This window comes from Colossoma macropomum, unplaced genomic scaffold (genome assembly GCF_904425465.1).
Source record: "Colossoma macropomum unplaced genomic scaffold, Colossoma_macropomum, whole genome shotgun sequence".
NCBI classification, from domain to species: Eukaryota; Metazoa; Chordata; class Actinopteri; order Characiformes; family Serrasalmidae; genus Colossoma; species Colossoma macropomum.
In genome coordinates this window covers 11,974,022-11,988,380 of record NW_023494800.1, presented here as the reverse complement: position 1 = coordinate 11,988,380, position 14,359 = coordinate 11,974,022, and the positions used below count along the sequence as shown (strand labels likewise).

The window sequence follows — 14,359 nt, the reverse complement described above, 5'->3', positions numbered from 1 at the left end:
TAAATTTAAGTGAATTATTATCATTTGAAGACAAATGTGCAAATGTTTTTCACACCGTGTACACACACAAACACACACACACACACACACACACACACACACACATATATATATATATATATATATATATATATATATATATATATATATATCATTATTTCATTGAATATATAATTTGTATTATGCATGATATATAAATATGTATATAAGTTGGGACAGACATCAAATTCCCTTTTAATTACACGTTTTAACTCAGGATACTAATTGTTGCAGTTGATGCACCACACATTTTCAACAGGACTGCAGGCAGGCCAGTCAAGCACACATACTGTGTCCACGAAGCCACGGTGTTGTACCGCAGAGAGACCTATACGTTATATAAATATTGTTTTCCTGCATAATGATTATGACACTCTTTATGGGAAGAGGCTTTTTCGTGAGAATGACTCATGGGCTGTTGTGCTTAGCTCGGATAAGTAGAAACAGACAGACAGACAGACAGACATACAGACAGACAGACAGACAGACAGACACGCACAACGTTCAATAAAAACATACAAACCAACACAAACTACACACTCTTGCGCGTCTGGTTAGTGTATTTTATTGTTTACACTGTATATTCCATTGTATGTATTATTTATGTGTTTTGTTATTTTCACCGTTTCTAAGTGAATAAACCGACGGCGTGACTGACCAGTGAGTGAATCACATGTCCTCGCACATGACTTTAAATTGCCTGGCTCCTGTTTTGGACTGTGCAGGGAATCCGTCTCGTAATACGAGCGCGCTGCGTTCAGTTTTTCATTCTGATGAACGCAGAGCTTTTTTCTAGCGCATTTACAGATGGATTATTTTATCTTTGGGCAGGTCACACTGAAAGACTACAACTCCCAGCAGCCCGAGACACTCTCATGAACAGCTACGTCATGATGTAACGGCACGTTTTGTTTTGTCCGCCTAGTTCTCAGCTGGTTAAGTTGCCACAGAAGAAAATGTGGGAGAAGTACGGTTCTTAGCTTGGTAGATTTTAACTAATACTAGATTTTATGCAATATAATACACGTATTTGCTCTACACAGCGGAAACCTAGATTCAGGAAGAGCTGCCGCTTAAGTCGTTCATGGTAAGTCATTATAACTCTATGCGTTTATTTGCAGTTTGAGCCTTTTAGTTATCTAGCTGTATTTTGTGAATGACAGCCTGGCTGCTTCTGCAGTTGTACCGTCATCAGCATACAGGAGGATCCTTTTTCAGTCTGTTGTCCACGGGTGTGAAATTTGCCCCAGTCATATTTATCAGTCAAAAACTGACAGATCAAAGACGTTTATGTGGTAACGTATATTCATTTTCAACATTTTCAAGATTTCATATGCTTTCTGTGCCCCCAAATTTGATAGTTTTCTGCATGCTGCACAGTCAGAATGTGTAGTTAAAGTGTAGCAAGAGATGAAATGAAATGTATTTTGAAAAGCAAATAGAAGATAAAGCTTTATTCCTCACGGAAGGCAAACAGTAGCTCAGAAAGGCTCTGATAGCTTATCATGCTGAATTTCTATAGTGGCAGATGCATTGAACTGCAGTGTGGGTTAAAGTACATCTTTTCATTTTTAATATACCAGTATAGCTAACATACGTTGAGTTTTGGATACAGGTATGCTGGTTGATCAGCATGACTATTCTGGGTGATCAGCTAAACCAGCACCAAACCAGCACGTATTTCAGTTAGCAGGGAATTTTTTGTTAATCTTTTTATGATTTTAGTTATAGGGTCCTGCATGAAAGACCTGTCAAATAAAGAACATTTGTCATGTCGATTGAGAAAGTTTTTCATTTCTGTGTTTCCTCTGTTGAATTCAAGTTGGGTGGGACTATATTGGAATATGCTGGGCATGAAATGCTCCCTCGTACCAAGCAGAGAGTATTAGGGCGTATTTTTTATTGACTGTCCTTTTGCCACACTGACCAGAATCTCTTTAGTGCCTCACCGACTACCACTGAGCAGAATAGATAGCTAGCATTTTAGAAAAACTCTTCACCAGTGGCAACATAACTGTAATGCTCAGCTTTAATAAAAAGATGTCTTCAGTGCCTTATGAAATTAAGTATTTTCTTCTACAAAGGCTACCGTAGCTTAATTGATTTGTCACCACTCATAGACGCTTGGTTATAGTACTATAGTTTACTTTATACTTTTTACATATACTTTAGTAAATGCTACTGGTGTTTGTATGCTTGGCCAAATCCTAGTTGTGTTGGCCACGAACACTTACCAACACCCTTACCATAGTCACTCCCAGTTGACCGTAACTTTACCCCCGTAATATCTCAAATAGAATTAAAGTCTGAATTCTTCCATAAAAAGCTTTCAATGTTGGGGGAAAAGCCTGCTGTCGTGGGCTTGTTTATGTTTCAACAGCTTTTCCACTGTCAGTCACCATGTGGTCTGTAGTGCCCGCACAGTGCAGATCTGACAGAGAGTTTTTTTGTCTTTTAAGTCCATTTGAGAATTTAGGATTTATTTTCTTAAAATATTGGTTAATCATCAGGTCACAAATCTTCAGGATCAATGAGAGCTCAGTAGAGTCAACACACACAAAATATTAAATTAATTATACACTATAAAATACCTAAGCTGTAAGTAGGTCAAAGAATACATATTTTCCACTCAACTGTAGTTTGCACTTTATTTTCTGCCTACCTTCTGACCTTCTGTTCATGCACATGTTCTGCATTTATTGCCTAAGCAGTAAACAGTGTTTTGTTTTACTGTACACAGAACACAGTCAGGCTACTTGGCATAAAGATGTTAAAATAAAGTTGAATTGAATTGAAAATCGAATTGAATCTTGACCTCAGAATTAAAAATCATATCAAATGTGTCATTACACGTCTGTTACTTACACCTTCCAGATTCTTTTATTTTGCTGCCATTTAATCTTTTTTCCCCTTCTTTTGTGCATTTCTTTTCTTTTCTGCTCTCAGATATCTATTTTATCACGATCCCTTGTAGTACTTTTCCTATAGGCCTCTCAGTAGGCATGCTGTAACTTGAGTGATAAAAAAATTGCCAAGTATATAAATTTTGTTTTCAAATTAGTAAAAACCGCTCTTAAACGCTAGGGGCGTGACCGCCGGCGGCGCTGAAACCACGCCCAATCGCGGGAAAGGTGCAGCCTCTGTTTAGCTTCGTGTTCGACAGAATGTTATTGCTGCACCATTTAAGGTGGAACGGGAAAATTCCAACAAAGAACCTGACTTCAGCTTCGTGTCCGCCAGAATGTAACTGCTGCACCATTTAAGGTGGAACAAGAAAATTCCAACAAAAAACCTGACTTCAGCTTTGTGTCCGCTAGAATGTTGCTGCTGCACCATTTAAGGTAGAATGGAAAAATTCAAACAGGAAGCTGATTTAAGGCTTGTGTTCGTCAGAACGTAGTTGCTGCACCATTTAAGGTGGAACGGGAAAACTCGAACAGGAAACTAAGCGTTTAAGTGTTGAAGTCGCAGCACTTTAGGACTGGTTTTAATCAGTCTAGCACTTAATATGTTATCAGAATTAAAACAGTAGAATGATGGAATTATTGATAACAGTTTTCTCCTGGGCATCAAACAGAAGCATACTCAAATGCCTGATATACCCATACAAACACAAAGACCTTCAAGAAGTGATCATGTGATTGGTTTTAGGTTGTACGTATCATACAGGTTAAGAAAGTTAACAGGGTCTTGTTGTAATTACCTCCCTCTCTCTTCTCTCTGCTTTCAGATGTATTTCGAAGGATCCAGCAATGTCACGTTGCTGTTTGACTTCTGGAGTGTGCACGAGCCAGGAGGTACACCAAAATCCCGAATAATATCCAGGATTAGCCAGCAGATATGTTCTGTATTGCGGATCCATTTTTGTCCCCTTTAACTTTTATTATTTCAGTGATTAAGTTCATATAATGTGATTTGCTTTGAGTGAATCTACTGGAGCTGCAGTTCAATGAAGCCTTAAAGGCTCCCCAATATATTTAGTTCAAATTTGCAGTTTGACAGCATGGCCTGTGTTACAGTATAAAATATTACAAATAATCCTTTCCTTCTTCTGCAGACCTCCTAGTTGCTGTTCCACCTCGAATATATACATTGATATTTTTAACTAGTATAATCAAAAGAAACATTTTCCCTGTTACTCTGTAATCAAATTAACCTGGTCTCTTCGTATGTGAAATGTGACTGCTAGTGAGCAAAGAGGAGGGGAGAACCCCCTGTTGTGAAAACATTTCCATTGAAATATATTTCATCAGTGAAGAAAAAATGAGAGACCTCCTCCAAAACCTGTGGAAATTGTGTTTTTTGGCTTCTGTGAAAAAGACTTTATTAATTTTTACATTGTTCCAGTTTTTAAGGGGTTGGAGGAAAAAGAAATTGTAGCCTCATAAAGAGTCCTGCTGTAAAATATTCCTGTCATATTTGGGATTTACAAAAACAGGGCACAAGGGGACAGTGGACTTTTCCTGTTGTTCCAATAGCTTTTACTTTAAAAGCAGCCTTGTGGAAAAGGAACCTGGCCAGTTTCCACAGTTGAATGAGTGCCGACTAAGCATTTAACCACAAGAGAAACCGCTCCCTCATAACCTTAACCCTGCGAAAGTTCACTGCGATCAACCGGTGTGAGAACCTCACACTGGTTGAGTTTCGCTCTCCTGCCAGATATAATACTAGGGGCATGAGCAAACTTCCTCTTTTGGCTGTTTCGATTTGGTCATTTTATCATACAGTTGGTGCTACAGTCCTGGCACATCAAAGACCAATGCACACCTGCTGTGCTGTATATGAAGCCTATCAACAAAAAATTTAACCACTGACCACATCGCAAGTGTCTTCGACGAGCACCTTCTTCAGTCACAGGAACTGCTAGAAGCCTCTATCTTATGTTGTGGATTCTGTTTCTAGTTTATATCATTCTTTGGTTCAGAGTAACAGTGCTTGTCTATAGTTTAGCAACTTCATGTTCGAACATTTTATAACTTTGTACCCTATTGACAACACAACCTCTGCCCACAGGGATGGTATTGTCAGTCTTTGTGGTTCTGCTGCTCACAGTAATCTATGAGCTCCTGAAGGTGTGGAAGAACACTCTGGCACAGCAGTCCACGCATCCCCCAGCCCCTTCCACCCCTACAGCCATCTCCACGTCTCCCCCGTGTTTCTCCCCAGAGTTGGAACATCCAGAAAACAGTCCCACACTAACTAACAGCCCCTCAGAGATCTCTCTGACTCCTACTGAGAATACAGCCACCACTGCTGTCATCACTCCCACCATAAACAGGTATGTAATTCAACCTGCATGAATAAAGGGGTTTGTTAATGGCTTTGTTTGACTTATTAAAGACTGTTAATACAAAGTTTTATATTGTGCTGTGATCATCCTGGACAGCCTTGGGTGAGATGAGTTTCTATTGATCAAAGGGTTCACATAGTCCAACAGTTGTCAGTATTTTAGGTCATAATAATGCAGGCCAGTCTAACCAAGTTATATCAAAATGTTTTAAATGTATGAGAAAGCACATCACACATTTCACATTTTTAGCATGAAGTATGGAAATACTTTGTTAGTATCGCAGCACATTTTCACACACAGAATGTTTGCTAAATGTTATGAGTTAATGTAAATTATGAAGCATATTATGAGTCAAAATACCAGTTTGATTAATGCCTCACGTATTAATGTATAAAACAAAGCTACTGAATTATAATATTACACACTCAAAAACAAACTGCATCGAAACTGCATTGTATAAACATTAAAATACATGTAAATAAATGTGGTTAATCCATCGCTTATGCTTTGTTTTTATAAATATCTGTCCCACAATTATATGTTCTTACCAAACACTGATCAAATGATCTTTTGCACAGCTAAACAGACCAGCTTTCACTGGAAACATAAGTTAGCTAAAGAACACAAAAATGTGAGGAACCTTATCTAGGAGTCACGTAAAGCAAAGTATGTTTTCATATTCAGTATCTTCTGAATGTCTTTGCTGTGCAGCTTATAAGTAATATATTTTGAATTACACTTAAAACAAGATGTGAAGTGAGCCTGCATCCCTGTCCCTCATGGCCTGTTAGATCCCATTTAGAGTCCAAAATTAGCTTAAATTGTCGCCACAGAAATATTCAGAATGTTCAGTCATTTCTTTTTTTATTTTATAAAATAAACATGAGTAAGACATACACTCTCAGAAATAAAGGTACAAAACTGTCACTGGGGTGGTACCCTCAAGGGTACATCTCAGTACCTTTAGTCAGGGAATGTAATTGTACCATAATCCATTGACATTATGTTTTCAAAGTATGTATTGACTCCACACACCCCGTCTCGTCTCCAGGCTTTTTATTTTATTGTTCTGTTTTAAAACTTTAGGTTATGAAAAGGTACAAATACATACTTTTCACCCGGGAAAAACTTATTTAGGTACACAATTGGACCTTAAAACCACTGTTGTACCTTTGAGGGTACATTTACATTGTTTGTACCTTGATGAATGAAAAATGTACCTGCACAGAACCTTTATTTCTAACAGTGTAGGGTCGCTCAAAGCAAAAGGGTTTAAGTCTAAAGTCCAAGGCAGTTAAAGGCCAAAATGTGTTTTCAGCTCTGACTGTAAATCAGTTAAGCAAAATGATCCATATAAGTTATCTGCTAAAGTTAATGTAACAGGCCATGCTGTTTTCAGTTTACACTCAAAAACAATGAAAATGTTTTTACCATGATGTCGAGCTGCAAAATTATAAAAATGATATGCAATTTTGTATGGCTCATTAATTGCATTACAGACTCTGATACATACAATTAATTCTTGTTGAGCTCCATTTTCTAAAAGTTTGGACAGCCAGAAGTGTCCATAGTTGCGGAAATACCCATAATTGCATTATGGTCCATATCATGCAACCCTAGTAATAGTAGGCTAATGGTAATAATAGGCTACTAGTCTTGTCATACTCTGGTTGATTCCAGTAATTTGAACATATCCTTGTCTCTCTTTACCCCAGCTGGCTTCTTCACAGCCTTCAGACAGGCCTGCACATCGTACAAGTGGTACTGGGCTACATGCTAATGCTGTGCGTCATGTCCTACAACATCTGGATCTTTCTCGGGGTCATCGTGGGATCTCTGTTGGGCTACTTCTTTGCTTTTCCTCTTCTGAGTCATGTGAAGCGACAAACCTGAGCGATATGAAAGCAAGACATGAAATGGTAGTGTCTTCAAGTTTGTTTTAATTGTTTTATTCCAGAGCGGTGAACTAAAATGTCGTCTTTCAGTGTAGGCCTGCCGGTCTTCGACTTCAGTGCCAGAGTAGAACAGGTACTGTTTTACCATTGCATGTTCAAAGGTGGGGTGTTTTTAACAGTGCTGGGGTTTGTCAATACAGAGATGAATCCGTTTGTGTTTTTAAAGAAAAATGTGTTCTGTTTTAACAATCACATGAAATGGTGGGAGGTTGGTAGCAGAGCCAACGTGGGAACACTGTCAACTCATGTCCTACAACAGTGTTTAGAATAAAGGTTTTAACTTGCTCTCATTTAAACCAGGCAATTAGTGACTACATGAACATTGTGTGCCATGTCAGTTGAACTGTATGATTAGTGGTTATCTTGAATACATGTCGTCAGGCCTTGGACACCTGATCTGCTGTCCAAACAGTTTACACTTGAACTATTCAGCCCTGTTAATGTGTTTTACATTAAAGCAGCTGCTTCTCTATTTGTTGGTTTTGGTCAGAGTGGGTGCATGCAGATGACAGCAGTTTCAAACTTGTGATGGACGTAATGCTCGTATGAGTCACATTTTCTGTACTGGAACTAACAGTAGGGAATAGACGCTCTGAAATCATGTGGCCTTAGCTAATGTTCACCAGCAATACGTTTATGGTACAGGAGTGTGCAGGAAAGAGAATCCTTTAAAGATAAAAAATGACCTTCTTATCCACTACTGACAAACGGTTTTAACAACTTTTCTGTAAATGACTCTTGACCAGTCTCTACTATTTTTTTATTTTTAATTTTAATAAAATGGTTTGGCTAATATTTTTTGTTTGTTTACTGTTTACTTCACTGCTACTAAATTGTAAAAAAAAGAAACCAAAAAAAACCAAACCTACCGAAGCTGAAATTACAGAACTGAAATAGGGCTTAATGTAATACATAAACTTTTTAAACATACTGTTTATAGAAACTAAGCTTCCGTTGTGAATTATGTTTTTTTGTGATGTCGCAAAAACTAACGCAGTTACATATATTCTCTTATTCAGCCTACAGCCCATATACACTGAAGTTATAAGGAGTGTTTCCGCCCAGACTGCTTTTTGAGTGAGATACAATGCAGGACAGCCACTCAGAACAGAAGTCATTAACGTAACAGTCTTAAAGGTAGAGTAACAGCTTGATTAATTCTAAAGGATTGAGAGTGAACTATGACTTTTTGGTACATAAACCCACACAAATGTTACAAGCAGACCTCAAAGAAAGAAATAAACACAAACAAGGTATGATATGGGCCCTTTAAGGTAGTACTGACCGGTTTCCAGAAGTATTGGGCTCAGGCATTTTGTTATTAACGTCTCCAGACACATGCACACTTTTCTCTGCATACAGTAAACTGTTATGAGGCATTTATATGCTGTGATGTACTGAAACAACAGAGATAAAAAGGAGAAAAACCTTTTAAAATCAGTGTTATTTATTCATTCATCGCTGTCTTACAAAATAGATAGAAGTCTTAAACAATAGGTAAATATATATGAAATAAATAACTAGTGGAGGAAAAAGATTCACTCCAGCATGGAACTAGAAGGACCAGTTGATGTATCGAAAGAAGCAACAGCTAAACACAAAAAAGCTATTTTGCTATTTGATAAATCTGCTTTCACTTGGTGTCATTACATGTAGCAATTTGCCGTCAAAGGTTTTTAATTTCCAAAATTTTGACAACTGGACTGGGAAAACTGCTGGACCCACAGTTAAATAAAAAGGGCAACCTCTGCTCCTTATCCAGATAACAGGAGTTAGGGTCTGAGCTGGTGTCTGAGCACTGTCTTCCTGCAGGTCCAGCAAAAGAAAGGTGAACAAGACCCTCAAGCTTGGCTGAACACACAAGGATAAAGAGAAGTATGCTGAGTCATGGAGCATCAGCACCAGTTTTTAAATGGCAGTTTAGTCATGTCCAACCTCAAGACAAAGCTAGACATTACCAGGTTAGAGAGGTGTCACACGATCTCCAACACAATAAGATAACAAGCTCTTAAGTGCTATATGGAGGTCAAATGTGACAGCATTGTGCACAAGTTCTACATGAGCAAAACAACGATTTTCACTAAGAACTGAATTAATACAATGTAGAGAAGAGCTAGTGTTAAAATAATAAATAATATACCATTTCAAGACTATAAACATATGATAGGTCCTCTTTTCCCTTATGTTTACATATTTAGATTGTCAGATAATCAGTGTTGGAATATGGTCATATTCCATTGTCAGCAAATACAAAGCAAAACTCTGAGCTAAAACAGCACACAAGTATGGCAATAGAAAATTGTATCTATAATGCTCAGACAGCCTGACAGCCGTTTTTCATGCTGAAAGGACATTTGCTTCCCTCAAGGGATAAATTCTATAGTGTTACAAGTACTTGCACCACTGCCATATTCACACTGGTTTTTTTCCATTAGCAATCTGGAGTTAAAGGGGATTTCCATCGGGTTGGCAAAGAGGAGGACGTGAAATATTTTTAACCCCAAAAACCGTGACGAAGGTTAAGAACCTCTGGTTTTGAGATATGATTGTGGCATAAATGTTTAAGTCCATTCATTGCAGAGAGGTACATGCAGGGCATTGCAAAGAAAAACATTACTTAAAGAAAACATATTTTTCATATTTACTACTGTTTTATCATTATCAAGATTACATATAAAAATAAGATGTGTAGGTTTACTGGTCATTTTAGATAGTAAATAAAATGGCTATATTTAAGGTGTAGACATTGTGACCCCTGGCTCTTATCACTACCACTGTAAAGAAAGTCCAAGTTAGTATGTTTCTCTACAATGAACCAATTTACATGAAACTACTCTGAATGACTTTACATTTCACCACTGAATTTTGCAGAAATTTTGAGAAATCGGTGGATTTCCCCTTTAAGACTTCAATTTAAACTAGGACAGCTCTCTATATTACATCCACATGGAAGAGAAAATCTGAAATTTCTGAGAAATAGGTTTTGTGGTCATAAACAATAATATTTAAGGCAAAAGAAGTTATTAATATGAGCAGAAATAATGAACGTTAGACATAAATGCAGTTTTTGCTAAACATTTCCAAACAAAAAACTGACTACAAGAATAAGGAATTAGACAAAATGATTCTCATTTGACTGGCTGCAAAAAAAGCTTTGCTGAGAGATAAATAAGCCAAAAACAAGGAAATAAAAAAAAAAATAAAAAAAATCAGCTTCAAACTTTAATTTGAAATAAAAGAAAGAATGTTTCCTTTTTTCTTTCTCCTGATTCAAATTTCTGACACAACATCTGAATCATCCTCTGCAATTTCCTCTTTTGTCTCTCCTGTTTCATCATTAGACACTTTACCTTCCTGCTCCAATGTCACCATCACCTGCTCTGGATCCACAATTTCTTCTCCTGCCCTCAACTCCTCTTTCAATGGCTGAGTCTCCTCTTCTTCTCTGTGCTCATTGGTTGGAGACTGAAATCCACTGTCATCATGGTGTCTAGGACTGGAGTAAGTAGAGGCTGGGACTAGTTCTACATCAGAGTCTACTGCGCATTCCACCAGTCGCTCACCATCATCCTCCTCAACCACAATATCCAGCTCCTGGATGGCGCTCTCAACTGCTGTGTCCCCCGGCAACACCTCCGTCACCGTGGTGATGGCCTTTATCTCCTGCCCCTCCTCCAAATGCACCATTCCATTGGTTAGCACTGGGTCATCACCCTCTTCTGATAACGGAAGGACTATTTCCAGCACAGGGTTGATGAGCTGACGGATACCATCAACACTGTCTGGACTGCCTGGCTCTTTCGGGGCTGTTGACTTTGTAGGGCTGAGGGGCTGCTGGTGGAGATACTCCAATGTGCGGAGGGGCTTCTCTGGAACTTCTTCACTCACCTGTGCCTCAGTCTCCTCAGGTATCTCTTCCACTCCAGGTACTTCCAGGCACGACCCATAGGGTAATGGAGCCATGCCCTCTGGCACGATCATGGAGACGACCTGTCTGCGCTTTCTGTTTCCTAGTCCAACCTGCTCTTCTCCTCCTCCATACTGCTGGGCCCAGTCGATGGGGTTTTCTCCCAGTAAGTGCAGGTTAGGGTCACTGTTTGTCAGCACCATACTGTCCCTGTACAGGTTGTGCTTCCTCTGCACAGCTGCCTCCTTCACCGCTGTGAACAAGAAGCAGACGTTTAGCACATTTGATGGATCAGTATCAAGGGCAGACCAAAACATGAGCACTACAGTACAATGCAAAAGTCTTAGGGTACCTGAAAAAATTGCATTTTAAGCTGTTTATATGGGCAGTAAGAGCTCATTTAACATTTCAATAAATACAAACATTAATACAATTTAGATTTTATGTCTGTTTGTGTTTCCCAAACCTCTCCTCGAGGCTTTTAAGCTAATTGAAAAAAAAAACCTGATGCTAATATTTGACTTTAATGGCACCCTCTTGTGGATGATCTGTAGTCTGAGAAATGTGAGTTCCATGAGGTGCTTCAGTCTAAAAACAGTCTGAATTCTCTGAACAGCTGTTTCTATTTGTGTTTGCAGGCAGGCTACAAAAACATATATGTATAAAAATAAATATGTATATGTTTATTTTTACTATAGGCCTTAAGTTTTTACTGTATAGTACTTCAGCATGGAGTATCGAGTAGTGTTTTAGAATTGGCCATTTGGCTGAATGGCTAGAAGCTAACTACATTCCCGGCAATCTTATTACATCACCGTGGTGCTGCGTGTGTAAGGTTATTTGACACATTATGTCATTGCAGCCCTTAATGTTGTGCTTATAGCAGAAACTCATGTCATCTTGTATGTTGATGTAAAACACCTGTAGAATGAAATAAAGATATCATCAATATTTATCAATATGTTTGTGCTGATTTATTGATTGTTCAATATTGCTAATGGTCCCAGTCCTAATTGCTGGGTTGAAGGAAAAGAGAAACTAGACCTACATTCTTCTAACCATGTCACAATTTTCTTGTTAACTATGTTATTATTTTTGTTATTATTTTTATTTTTGAATGTATTATAATGTTTGTCTTTCCATGGAAAACAAACAAAACACTTTTCCTGCCCAGGTGAATGGTTTTTAAAAAAAATTCTTGACAGGCCTAACACTTTAGCTTTGGCTCTTATCTGCAGAAAGCATCTGAACATTGACATGCCAAGACCTGCTCTATGTTCTGAATGAGCAAATATGAATGCAATGAAATGGAACATGTACAGTCTTACCCATCATTATATCTTTGGTGACAGACTGCAGCACAACCTCTTCAAACACATTCTCCACTAAAATGAAGCGGGAGAAATCCTCAAAGATGAGCTCTTTGAACTTTGGCAATTCCTACAATAGATAGAACGAACAATATCAAATGCATGAGCAAAACATATGTGCCTTTAAGGAAGCTTTCTATAGTGTTGTAGAAAATGAAACCTACACACTTGGAGACACTTGGAACTGTTTTCATACTCACAGTAGAATAAACAGGGTAGAGCTGCTTCAGCATATATGGGATGATGACCTGCAGGAGTGCTTCTCTAAAGAACTTCTTACGCACTGTGCTACTGTCATAGTCATATTTCTGTAGGAGGGAAAACAATAGGAACAGAAGGAAATGACTTTTGTTTGAGCTCCACACAGCTTAAATAGTAGATTTCCTCCTTTTTTGCAGCTTCCTCTTTGAACAGTTCCCCGCATTGGACACTAGCACTTGTTGGAACACAGATCACTGACTCACCTTCAGTACACGATCCTGACAGCGCTGGATGATTTTATAGAGCTGCTCTCCTGACTGTCCTTCCAGACTCTGGTGCAGCAGCTGCTCAAATGTGTACACAGCATTGTCCATTTGCTAAATCAGCAAAAAAGAAACTCAGTTCAATAAGTTTTGGTCATGATCCATATAGACAAGTTTACAGTATGCTCAATGTGTCTGGGCTATTTTAATGAATATGCCAGTGTATGGAGACAGTAGCACTGACATACAGTATAAATAATGCATTAACAGTAACAGTATAATGTTTGCAAAAGTTATTCTTACAGATTATACAGCAGTTTGCAGTGTGAATGTGTATTCAGGGTGGAGTAAACAATTATATAAATGCACAGACAAATAGACAATTTAAAGTGCACTGCGATATGTAAACAACATATGTAAACAGGACAAAGAGTCACTTGAGTGGTTGCTCACTGGGGGATGGTAGGAAGGAACAAAAGTAATAAATTAACCAATAAAATCAAAAAATATCTAGATGTTCAACTTCATGAGTAATGAATAAAGCCAGAACTTCTAATCACATTCCATGAAACACAAGTGAACTTCAACATTCTTGTTGCCTGTTATTTATCTGCATGCTGTGCTGTTTTGTTTCCACATGATGGCGGTGTCGCTTCATTCACTATGAGGCCTCTAAATCCCACTACTGTCAAAAACTGTAATCCTCTTCAAAGCTGCCTATTTTTCTTCATGCTACTGTGTGTCACTATTGAGCTAAATATCACATATGGGCTGTTGTTATCCAAATTAATTTGAATGACATAACACGCAGACTTGGTGAATTACTACATAAAGTTTAAAGTGAAACCAATTAGTGTAGAAATCAATAATAAGATGTGACTATAGAGAGGGAAAGAAATGAGCTGACCTCTCTCATAAGAATCTGAGCTCTCTGAATGAACACGGAAGGACTGGACACTTCAAATCTCTGCTGCAGCCCTTCCAGACTCAGCTGCTCCATCTTCTCATAGCAGCTCTGCATCTTCACTGGGTGGAAAGCCAGCATGGAGATCTTCTCCATGTGCTGAAGAGAGAAGGAAAGACAGCTAAGTCACATTTGCTTAGGGTTAGTTATGGATTGCAGGTTTGGGTCACACTTTGCAAAAAATGAGGAAGTCACTTTTATGTGAGCACCCAGATGTCCTACTTTTGTCCACCTTTATATGCCAACATTTTGCTTTTGGTGAATATTTCACAGCCAATGCAATAGTTTTTGTATGATATTTCACATTAGAAACCATTGACCAGTGTTTTAACTTTTCAAGGTGCGGGAGTTGAATATTAACTATAAAAAA

The 14,359-nt window shown here is 38.3% G+C and overlaps 2 protein-coding genes across 2 annotated transcripts in view; one reads left to right on the top strand and one right to left on the bottom strand.

Annotated features, from left to right (window-relative positions):
- The first annotated feature begins 750 nt into the window (after positions 1–750).
- slc31a2 (solute carrier family 31 member 2) lies at positions 751–8,079 on the top strand. Its single transcript, XM_036587932.1, has 4 exons — positions 751–1,126; positions 3,770–3,836; positions 5,053–5,317; positions 7,045–8,079. Exons 1-4 carry the CDS (start codon positions 1,124–1,126, stop codon positions 7,220–7,222), a joined length of 513 nt encoding a protein of 170 aa, XP_036443825.1. The 5' UTR covers positions 751–1,123; the 3' UTR covers positions 7,223–8,079.
- Positions 8,080–8,716: 637 nt separating this feature from the next.
- The window catches only part of niban2a (niban apoptosis regulator 2a), a 51,610-nt gene continuing 45,967 nt past the window's right edge, over positions 8,717–14,359 (bottom strand). The window contains exons 10-14 of the mRNA XM_036587931.1: positions 13,933–14,088; positions 13,026–13,139; positions 12,762–12,869; positions 12,520–12,631; positions 8,717–11,444 (exon numbers count right to left, since the gene is read on the bottom strand). Of these exons, the coding sequence (XP_036443824.1) occupies positions 10,555–11,444; positions 12,520–12,631; positions 12,762–12,869; positions 13,026–13,139; positions 13,933–14,088 (1,380 nt within the window). The 3' untranslated portion in view covers positions 8,717–10,554. The remainder of the gene's footprint in view (positions 11,445–12,519; positions 12,632–12,761; positions 12,870–13,025; positions 13,140–13,932; positions 14,089–14,359) is intronic.

Excerpts from the sequence above, each read along its gene's own strand:
- slc31a2 (XM_036587932.1), top strand. Across the intron at positions 3,837-5,052 it reads GAGTGTGCACGAGCCAGGAG|GGATGGTATTGTCAGTCTTT; the intron begins GTACACCAAAAT and ends CTCTGCCCACAG. Across the intron at positions 5,318-7,044 it reads ATCACTCCCACCATAAACAG|CTGGCTTCTTCACAGCCTTC; the intron begins GTATGTAATTCA and ends TCTTTACCCCAG.